General features: G+C 38.9%; 1 protein-coding gene across 1 annotated transcript; it reads right to left on the reverse strand.

Annotated features, from left to right (window-relative positions):
* Window positions 1-5,998: 5,998 nt before the first annotated feature.
* Window positions 5,999-9,705, reverse strand: LOC112705046 (protein FAR1-RELATED SEQUENCE 9-like). Its single transcript, XM_025755904.1, has 10 exons — window positions 9,592-9,705; window positions 9,196-9,255; window positions 8,566-8,623; window positions 8,150-8,421; window positions 7,878-8,053; window positions 7,653-7,791; window positions 7,392-7,560; window positions 6,782-7,107; window positions 6,206-6,718; window positions 5,999-6,109 (listed from the first exon to the last, which is right to left on the reverse strand). Exons 1-10 carry the CDS (start codon window positions 9,703-9,705, stop codon window positions 5,999-6,001), a joined length of 1,938 nt encoding a protein of 645 aa, XP_025611689.1.
* Window positions 9,706-12,015: the final 2,310 nt, after the last annotated feature.

Genomic DNA, 12,015 nt, shown 5'->3' on the forward strand with positions numbered 1-12,015 from the left:
CCAAGTTAAGCCGAGAACTTTCATACTCGACATTGGCAACATTCGCCTGAATGCCGAGTTAATCAGAAAGGTTTTCAGCATTCCGTCACGAGGTACCTTATGCTATCTTGTTTACCTAGTCCTACGTAGGCGTGCTGCTGTAAACATGTATATTTATGCATACATATTATCATGGAATAACACATAAACATGTTGTAGGGGATCCATTTCCAGCACTGGATGAGAGTAATTCATCCCACGTCGCCATCAAAAATGGGTTCCATAGACGCAGCACAACCGAGCTCCGGGATTTAGTCTACAGTTGTCCAATGACGACTGAGTCAGATAGGATGAAGTTTAGGAGATATTTCATACTGGTGGTGATGAAGATGTTCCTGTGCCCCACCACTCAACAGGTACTTTCTCCGTTGCACATCTACCCCGTGTTAGATGTTTCTGATCCACGGAGATTCAATTGGCCGTTGGAGATTCTGAAGTGGTTCGACACGGCAGTCGAGAAGTATAAGCTGAAAGGAAAAAAACGTGTGAAGGCTGCATATTCGTCATAATGGTAGGACACAATGACCATTAATAAATTCTATTTGCCTTTCTTTTTATGAATATCATAAATTGTATAAAATTAATTTCCTATAGATTAGCTTGGAGAGCTCAGGCTCTAGTACTGCTATTTGTATGTGATAGACTGATATGTTGCTGAATTACTTGAATCTTTGTTCACTAATTTTAGATGGTTCCGTGTATAATTTCATCTGAGTGTTTCATGGATAACTTAAATTTGTCCCATCCTCTGTGTAGATACTCTATTTTCAGCATCTGCAGTACGGTGTGCTTGACAATTGTCTTGAGCATGAGCCATGACTCAAAGCGTGAACCTCGGAGAGTCTTGAAAAGAAGGCGCAGTATATTATATCTGAGGTACTCGTTTCTATCTCATAATCGGTTAATTTATGACATTAGGAAGTCGGAGCTCAATAGACAAACATTAATGAATTCCATTTTTCAATTTCACAACTAAATCATTAGTTTTTATGACATATACACGGGGGATTTGGGGGTTTCTCAAAAATCATTGATTATCTTCGTTGCTTAATTCAGGAGCGCCTTTTGACTAGACATGGGGAGGTGACGACATAAAGGGCCGGTCACCACAAGCTGCCAGGAGGAAACCGGGGAAAAAGGAACCATAGAAGCGTCGGCAAAAGCAATCGGTGCTGCCAAGGGTAAGCACGTTTACTGCTTTAGCATGTTAACTAGCTTAGTTCACCATTGTTAATTTGGTTCATGCTCTTGCCACATACAGCGGAGGTCAGTCGGTGGAGAGAGTAAGCAGGTTTCAAATGAAAGACGACCAAGGGGACGTACATAATCTCCACCTCCAACAGCGAGAAGTTCACGGCGCGCCAAACAATCAGAAACTAGCACGAGAGTGATTATACGATTACTATTATCTACGGCTTAATTCATTGACTAGATTTGATTACGTGTACTAGTGTCATTTAAATGTACTTGGATGTTTCTTTACACAACTTATTTGTTGTACGTAAAACAGCCTAACAGGGGAGCTGCGCAAAAAAGGGGAGAGGCTAAAAAGGACCGACCACGTAGGTGCCCCCCAAAAAAATCTGAGGAAAAGGATCTCCCAAGTGGCACTGATGATGATGAGGAGAATGAGCCTCTTGCCAAGCGGATGTGCTGACTCTATAAACAAGGAGTTGACAAAAAAAAAACCAAGTGACGAACCAACAGAAGGCAACCTTAATCAGGACAAGGGAACCCATGAAACACCAGTCTCTGTCCTTCCCGATGCAGGAACACTCTCCGTTGCGCTAGTGCAACATGAAGAATGGGAGTTCGACGGGCAAGTCTCCTAACCAAAACTAACTCATTTTCTGGTCTATTTTGCTTGTTAGTGAGTTAAGGATTGTATCTGTATATAGCTGCCATTTCTCTAACATCGGTTGAGTTACTTGCAGTAATCCCAATTTCCTGTCGAACCGAGACCCCGATAGTGAACGAATATGGTAATACTTTGAGCAACTACAGAATACGAGTCCACTACAGGCCGTGATGCCAGCCAATCCGTCTTGCATGACTCCTAGCCCACCAGGAAAGCAAATCTCACTGGGCAATGCTGGGACGGAACAACAGTATACCCAATGTACTCCTATAAAGGTGCATCCACTTCTAAAAGGGCGAAAGATCGACGAGGATGATGAGGAGCGAGTCCGACGATGGGCGGCCAATGGATCGTTGGAGCAAAGCGGGTTTTGGCGTCCTATGAAGGAAGGCAGCATCTATCTTTGCTCCGATAGGACATCTGCTCACTGCTGCCCCGGCACTGGGTCACCAGCAACGTAAGTATAACATACTAACTCATTGACATAATGAATATGTTTCTTAATATAGATAGTGGATAAAATAGATGACGCTAACGCAATTTAAACTTTTTTATGCAGATCGTTCAGTGGATGTGTTCAACATTCAATGACTCCGAATCACTGCGGTTTAAGGATGACTTTTACTGTATACCTTTCGGAATTTTGGTATGCACGAATTTGTGGATTCTAATCGATAATGATTTGAGATCGGGAACTAAATAGTACTTTTTTAACAGGAAACCGTGTTGCAGAAGAGAAACTTGGCTTCCTTCAGGGAGGATCCCACCGTTAGTTATGTGGGGCTGGGTCCTCACTTTGGTGATGATTCGATATTTTTTGACAAGATAGCAGCTTCCATGCAAAAATGGGTAAATTAATTCGCTACATGAAAAAAACTGTATGGTTCTTGTATTATTTAACGCTTGAAGGTTGATGCTTTTGTTTAAGTACTTACAACCTCGTGTTTATTACTTGGATGCTCCTTGTGATAGGCAATAGGATGTTCCCCTTAATTGTCAAATAGATGGTTCTGAATATAGTTTTTGGTTTTCGTGTCTCAGTCACTTGAATTTGCGTGTGCTTAATTGAGATGTCATTGGCTTTCGTTTCAATAGATGTATTGCAACACGTTAAATGTTTTAGAAATTTTGCATCTATATCTATTTGGTGACTAACTTGATCATGAAAATATATATTTCTGTTTCTATCGTAGTGGTTTGCCCCAGTCTGTATCGATTGTCATTGGTGGCTGTATGCCTTTGAGATTGCTCAAAAAAGGCTGTGGGTGCTGGATAGTATGAATACAGGAGTGCCTAACAATGAAAGAGTAAAATTACATGCTTATGCGGTATGTATACAACAACAAATTAGTTCGACGTTAGACTTGGTAATTGAAACTGTATGATTTCTAACGTGTTGCTGATCTCCAGGCGAGACTCATTGAAGACATGGCGAAAGTCTCCATGCCTGCATATGAGCACACGGAGAACGGCCTACCCGTTTCTATGCTAGCGTCCCACAACAAGATAACAGGTCAGTTAAATATACACTTAACAATATTCTTAATAGCACTTCACTTGATAATGATATCATGGTTGGAAGTAATATTCTGTGTTTGTACATGTAGCTGTGATTGTGGTGTATTCGTAATCAAATTCATGCAGTTTTGGGGTTTGGATAAATCGTTGCAGCATTGGGACCAGGTGAATTTGTCATAAAATTAGGTTGAAACCATTTGTGGTCAATTTCTTTCTCGTCTATAAAATTATCCTTCAACACGTAATTGTCATGCAGGACATTGTACAGGAGTTTAGGAAGGAGATCATTCTAGACATAGTGATGGGTCCTCATAATTCAGAAATTGGCAAGGTGCTGCAGGCATTGGAAAGCAATCATGTGCGCCGAAACCAGCCTAGAAAAAAGTCTAAGGCTGTGAAATCACCTTTCACAGCACCGAGCACGAAGAGCATGCTGCAGCGTGCGGGGTTACCCACAAGAAAGCCGAGAAAGGGGGGAAGACAACGGAAGTAGAAATTTTTATTAGGTAGGAAAACTTCACTATAGACACCTATGTTACTACATCTATGTTTTGCTTGTGGTAGAGTTATGTAGCTTAATATGGCATTTTCCGTCTTAAATTAGTTTCTTGTGAACCTGATAATTCCTGTTTCGCCGCAGGTTTATCATTTCATGGTGGTGATTTTCTTAAGTTGCTGGTGACAATGAATCGTAAACCTCTGGGTGGATGGTGCTTGAGCTAGGAATTAGGATGTTTCTTTTACTTTATAAATTGGATGGTTCTGGATTTGTTTTATGTTTTGTCATGTTTAAAGCATTTGAAATTGTTAGTACTTCGTTGATGAGTGAGTTGTTCATGTTTAGTTAGAAACTAGTAAGCAAGTTTCATATATTAGTTATTTCAGGATTCACAGGCAATGTTTTTCCAAGTCCATTGCACTGTTGTAAAAACCGGATCAAACCGGCCAGTTCAACCGAAAAACCAGTGAACCGGATCCTATACCGATCTGGTCCGATAGTTAGACCGTGGAAGGAAGAGAATCGGTACAAACCGGTCAGACCCGCCATAAATCGTTGAAAACCGGTCAAAACGGGTCCAGCCGAATCAATGGAAAATACAAATTTATTCAAAATGTTGGAGGGAGGGTTCGAACCCCTGACCTCATAGAACTAAAACACTCTCACAGCTGCTAGGCTGTTACGCTTCTTATACATTTATACACAAATATAATATATATATAAATATCTTTTATCAAATAATTTTATTTTATTTTATTTATTTTTTTAATTTTAGTTATAAATTTAATCTTTTTAATTATATTTTTATTTAACAATAATTATAAATTCACTTATTCTTTCTTTTCATAATTATATAATATATATTAATATTATTTTTTTAATAAATACTTGTAATATATAATAGTATAATAGATATAAACTAATTAATAAATTATTGAAATTTAAAAATAATAGTTATTTTAATACAAAAACAAAATAAAAATATTTATGATAGAATAAAAATAACAAAATACTTATTATTCATGTTCCATATTATTTTAAAATAGTTTAATATTCTTAAAATGTTAGTGAAAATATATATTTTAAATTTTTAGTTATTTTTTATTTATATAGGACCGGGTTAAATGGTTCAACCAGTGACTCACCGGTTGAACTAGTAACCCAGTGACCCAGTAACCTGACCGGTTCGATCACTGGTTCGGTTTTGACAACTATGGTCCATTGACTCTCATGGTGTTCTTTATTTTTTTTTATCATTTTTTATCTAATGCTGGAATTCTGAAGTTGCTGGAAATTAACGCATTGCACGGCCTTCGGTCGTGATCAGGCCACAGTAGGTGCGATTTTAGGTGGATGGTGTCTTTGGTAGGGACTCAGATTTTTCTTCTCATTGTAGATTGGATGGTTCTGGATTCGTTTTATGTTTTGTCATGTTTAAAGAATTTGAACTTGTTAGTATTTCGTTGATGGGTGAGTGGCTCATGTTTTGTTAGATCCTCGTCAGCAGGTTTCATATATCAGTTATTTCAGGATTCTCAAGCAATGTTTTTCCAAGTTAGTGATGTCGTTAGTTCATTAAGCAAGTCATTGCACATTGATAATATTGAGTGAACTCTGATCGGTGTATATAACCCTTTTAGTCATGTCTATTGTGAAGTTGCTGGTAATTAACACATTGCACGGACTTCGATCATGATCAGGCTACATTAGGTAGGATTTTAGGTGGATGGTGTTTTTGGTAGGGACTCGGATGTTTCTTTTGTTAACTAAATTGGATGATTTTGTATATAATTTCTTTGTTACGTGTGTTACGCATTAGCGACGGCGTGCACTGCATTGAGATATCAATGCGTTTTGTGCTTCTTTTTTCTTGTTTAAGATTCCCTTGGTCCATTTTCACGGCAGATTTAAACCATTTATCAATTGTGATTTTTATTGTCTTCTATTTTGTTTCATTGAAAAGATTACAATAAAACATGATAACCATTAGTGACAAAACAGAAAAGGGAATAGTTTATTAAGTTGTATATGTAGAATGACACCTAACTCGCACCAAGAAACCTATCTATATATGCTAAAAGAGTTCAACAGGTGCATGAATTCGCCACCTTCCAATGAGTTCCACATAGTAAAATCCTCAAATCTTTTACTAAGAGACCCATGATGATTATTATCTGACGGAAGGTCAACCTCATCTTAGAAGATGCACAACACAAACAGAACAACATACATTAATGAAGAACACCATTGCGTGATAAAAATTTAAAATATAAGCCGCTTCTAATATATACCAGGTGTGATTTCCTATTCCTTTTTTGCATTGATTTCTTAATTGACTTGTCCAACTCTGCTCCAAGTCTCTTACCCTTAGGCCGTCCTTTGGTTTTGACTCTTGAAGGTCCCTGAATGTCATGTACAATCGCACTGCCTGTGCTCTGTGTGGGCACGGTATTCTGAGACGCAACAGCAGTAGTGGAACGCATGCTGGCACGGTAATCAATCAGCTTGGACTTTGCATCCCAAAGGGCAGCTCGCAAGATGGTTGCTTCCTCATCACAAGCAACAAACTCCTGCGCAACATTATAGAACTCTGAACACAGATGCCTGAACAAGTTGTTGCTTTTATCACTCTGAGCCACGTCATGACTACTCTTGACGTAAGTGTGCTCGCGGATGACATTCTTACTCCATCGAGGAAGAACATAGCAGCTCGGTACTATGTCAACTCTGTAGTATGACCAGACCGCAAGGGTGTGGCAACACAATATACCAGCGGATTCAAACTTGTTGCACTCGCACTGACCCTTTCAACTCAAAGGGTCAAAGTCGACCCTAAAAGTATGGTAGACCGGCTTCCCCCAGAATACCTTCTGCTCGTCCACTGTAATAGAAATTGTGTCTCCTTTTTGTTCAATTGACCGAACCACGCAATCGATTTTTTTTCTTCCCTCCAGTTGAAGAATCCTGAACATACTACTGGTGTATTCCTGCTGAAACTGTCTCTCAATGCCCGTGCTCCCTATACATGGGATGACACCTTTCGAGTCTGCAGCATCATCTTCCAGCTCCTTTTGCTCCTTGGTTCCGAGGACATTGTCGTATTCGTGGACGAACTGAACCAACCCACTCTTGCAATGCAGGTATCCACCATAAAATGCGTGCATACTTTCACTACGCTGTGTACTCCTCATGCCTGCCCAAAATTCACTCTTGAAAAATATTGGAACCCACTTCTGTCGATTCGCGTAAAGGTCAGCCAAAAAAAAAAAACAAATGGTTACGAACATCCAGACACACTGATAGAAAAAACATCTCTTTATATACTGAAAGGAACATCCACTGTTGCTAGAGGTGGAAAAATCAGTTACATTTCTTATAAAAATAATAGGAACGGAATCAAGGTGGCACAAATCACATGATGTGAATAAATAGACAACTAGAAACCAACAGAAGGGATTTATTTTAACAATCACCTACCTGCTAACCATCTGTTTTGGCCTAACTTGAACTGTTTGATGAAACCATCCCAATTAGACTCGAATGATTCAGTCGAAGGAGAATTCCACACAATGTGATTCATCACTGCATGCAGTTCTCCGTACCTCGCGTATCCACCAATCTTGAATTGTGATTTCTTCATTATGTGCTAGATACACCATCGGTGGACAGTGTCAGGTAGGACATTCCTAATAGCTCCAGTCATCGCCTTGCACTGGTCAGTGATAATCTCCTTGGTACAGATCCAACGCATCTCGCCCACGGCGTGAACACCCACTCAAAACTAGGGATCTTCTCGCTCCCAAGTAAAGCACAGCCAACAAGAGTAGACTTCCCATGGTGGTTTACACCTACAAAGGATGCAAACGGCAGACCATGCCTGTGTAAAGAGCAAAGAAAATTGTGAGGCAACAATAGAAAATTAAGAAATAACTGCTCTTGCTATTTACAAATACATATACAGACCTGTTTCTTCTGTATGTGGTGTCAAACGACACCACATCTCCGAAATATTCATACGAAGCCCTGCACCTTGCATCTACCCAAAGTGCGCTCCTAAACTTATTAGCATCATCAACATCTATTGCATAGAAGAAGTTGGGATTGATCTCTTTCATTCGAACAAAATAATTCATCACCCCCTGGAAGTCCTCATTGTCATCGGAGCATCAGAGATTGCGTGTGATGTAATTTCTGACATCCTTTTCTGAAAAACCCAGGTTTGCAGACCCACCAACCTCGTTTGCCAGTGCTAGATACGTCTTGTTGGGTCTTATTCCAGCATCGTCATTATCCGTAATGACACACTTAGCTTGCAGGGTCAGCTCCCGGTACTCATGATAGTGGACAGCTTTCTCAGCCGAACAAGGGTGAGAATGCCTCAGTTCTAATCTAGACACAACCCAACATTCATTCTCATTGTCCAGCACAACATACATCCTTGCTTTGCATCTCGTGGCTGTAATTCTATTTGCTCGAGTTGCTGCGTTCACCCTAGACTCTCGATAACCTTCACGCATGCAGTAAATAGATTAATTAACCGGTATCTTTGATTCCTTCCGCGTCTTGTCAAATTTTGTGTTCCTGATTTTAGTAACGAACCCAACTTTCTTTGCATAGTTTGCATAAAATTTTTGTGCGAGAGACAACGAACCAAAACTTATTCCTACGACTGGAATTTCCTCTTCACCTACGCCACTATGATCCGGCAACTGTAATGTCAATACACAAAATTAGATACGAATTAAACTAGCCCTACACAGTAAGTGTTTAATAGAAATTCTTAGCATACTATAATAATATCTCAAATAAATGAGCTTTTTGAATTTAAAAAAAAAACCAAAAAAGAGTTGATAGGTTTACAAATCACAAAACACCTTTATATAATAACATGGGAATAATTTCAATAAAATACTATCATGATAAATCTAGAAATGATATTTAAAAATTAGGGAAGTGTATAATCATCAATCTACTTTTTTCATCCTATGTCATTATATGGTCTAATAATATTTGAGGATTCATAAATCACTCACTAATAGAGTTATACTATATTGAAGGCATGTGCCGAGTTGGTATATCCTACCCTTACGAAGTAAGTGAAGTGTGAAATCAAAGCATATTCTCATCTCATAAAAACCTTGCCAAGGCATAAATACCTTTAAGAAAGAGCACATGATCTTTCTTAATCAATAATACAAAGTTAACGTAGTGAAAAGTCCAATATCGCTTAAGAAACATCTTATTAGCATGAACTAGAAACATCGAGATAGCACATTCAAACCTGGTGTCCATCGTCTAGCTCATCCTTTCTAATCACAACGACATCGGTAATTTCGTCGAACTTCAATTAAAGAAACCAGAAAAAGGAATTTGTCAAGTTAAGAACATTCCTTACTATATATTTAATGAGTCATATAAAAACCATCAAAAAAAATTGCATCACAAAATATGGGAGTCAAGCATACTTTAATGATGGTAATTCTAATGATTTACACATGATGGGTAAGTGTTTAGTAGCAATTTTTTGCTCAGCTCAATACCTAACTGTGCTAGAATTATCCAAAACGATATAGTTTTTTAAGTAAAAAAATTCAAATTAGCATGAATAAGAATGCTTCTTCAAATACCACGTTGTTACAAAATTTAAAACAATCAATGAGAAGCTTATAAAACATACCTTGCACCCTACTTGTTCTTGAATGTCTAATTCATCCACATTGAATTGTTCATCGCCTGGTATTGGATTGGTGAATGTAGTAATCGATCCTCCTTCAGTGAGTGAAAAGGCCATGGAAGATGCTCTGTTCCGGTAATGATCTCGTAGCCTTATCTTTGATTGTTTGACTTGATGAGGTTGGCGCCGTTGATGACACCCTCACCAAACCATGCACTGTAGCCGCCGTGATGGGAAGTTCTAATCGGTGCCGTCAGTAATATCAAGAGTAACGATGAATTACGCCACCAAATAGAAAAGAAAGTTAATTCAGGTTTGACCAAAGGGAAGCTGAATTTTGAATCGGGCTTGATGAAGTGTTCTGTGATCCTAGAAGAGGTTTTTAGTTTTTTGAAACATATTAGTCAAGGAGTGATTTTGTTGAACATGGCAATTAATAACAAAAATTGAAAATTAAATAAAATTAAATTAATTAAGCAAAATGTGATTTTGTTTATTTTTTAGCTGATCCCCTTTTGGTTCCACATACTTTTTCTTTTATTTTATTATCTGTTTATTCAGTTTCTTTTAATATACATATGCACATGCTTGAAAGTATACCAAATTTACGCATAAGGATATTCTTGAATCTATGATGGTCTATTAATGGGGTATTGATCGATATTTGCTGGAATTTTAGCATTATCCGTATAATTTCTTTAATCCCTTCGCATCATCTGAAATTTTCAAAGACTTATTAGGAAAAAAAATATTGATTAATCAACATTTTTTTCAATTTATTTAGATTTAAACAAAAAACTTTCCACCGTTGTAATTAAGGAATTTTTTATTTTAATAAATAAAAAAAATAATAATTACTAAAATAAATAATTTAAAAGATATTTACCAATTTATATTTTTCAGTCTTATCTCGTTTACAGTGTAAACGAAATAAGACACGTCAACTGCAACGTGTCTATCTCATTTACACTGTAAACGAGATATATAGAAGACAACGACAGTAACTATAAAAGGATGTGTAACACTTGGTATTTTTTACAAATTTTTTCTATCTTTTTTCTGTCTCGTATTTCTCACGAAAACAAGGCATCAATGGCCATTAATAGTCCATACATAGCTGTGCTTGTTTATCCCAATTATCGTATGAGAAATGACGACAACGGGGTGACATTTGAGTGTGAGGATCTGATATTATTTCGCAGTCAGCGTGTGAATATGTTGTCGGATTTGAAGAGTTTGATATTGAGCAAGCTCGGTGATACAGAGTCGGAAGGTGGTGTATAGGTTGCTGACACCCATGGGTAACGGAATTTTCCGGTTTTGACTATTCCGACTTCAAGGAGACGAGCATGTGCGACTGATGTTTGACATCTATGGGAGGATCATGGTGGAGTAGGTTATGGAGCTTTCTGCCGAGGTGGGACACAGTGGTGGTGGGAGTTCCGTACACTCGACCTATGTACAGAACGATCGACCTCTCGCACCACTGCCTATTCATGTCGCCATTCCAGTGGATGAGGCAGAAGAGGGCGAGAAAAAGTCGGATGATGATTACGTGGTGGACAGTGCGGAGAGCGACTCGTTTTATGGTGGGGATGAGAATGAGTGTGTTCCGGAGACACCTGTCCAAACTATGGCGTGCCATGTCCTGCCTCCACCTCACTCAATTCCAGCGCTATCGGCAGTGCCAACTCACTATCACTGTCTAGATCTGGACGCCATGCATGAGAGGACTCTATTTTTTGACACGGGTGAAGAGGATTACAACCTAGACGGCGGTGTAGAGTTTCAAGTCGGCCACAGGTTTAGAAGCTGAGAGGCAGTGCTTCAGGGTGTGAAGAACTATAGCATTCGCAGGAGTGCGGAGTACCGGGTGATCGAATCAGATCGATTAAAGTACCATGTGCAGTGCCGTCAAGTTGAGAATGGGTGTCAATGGAGCCTCCGTGTGGCCCTTCGGCAGAACCTTGGATAATAGTAAGTTCAACTTTACTTGTGCTTTTTAGTACTTCTCTACGATATATTAAGTAGGTTTGAGATATGGCTGAAACAACACTATTTTGTTGTGTTCATAGAGGTTCGGAGTGTTGGTGGAGTTCACAGATATCTAGCACCCACCATGTCTCAAGACCATCGTTAGTTAGACAGCAGTCTGATCTGCAGGATCATATTGCCGTTGATTCAGTCAACCCCTCTGTGAGTATTTCGGTATTGCAAGGTGTGGTCCAGGCAAGCTATCACTTCAAACCATCTTACAGAAAGGTGGGAATGGCAAAGCATAAGGCAATTGCACAGATATACGGGGATTGGGAAGAGTCGTACAACAATGTACCGAAGCTACTTTAGGAATTCCAGAGCTATTTTCCTGGTACCATTTGTGACCTACGCGTCAAACTATTCTATGCGAAACTGTAACAGGTCGATCAA

The sequence above is a fragment of the Arachis hypogaea genome, chromosome 8, assembly GCF_003086295.3.
Source record: "Arachis hypogaea cultivar Tifrunner chromosome 8, arahy.Tifrunner.gnm2.J5K5, whole genome shotgun sequence".
Classification (NCBI taxonomy): Eukaryota; Viridiplantae; Streptophyta; class Magnoliopsida; order Fabales; family Fabaceae; genus Arachis; species Arachis hypogaea.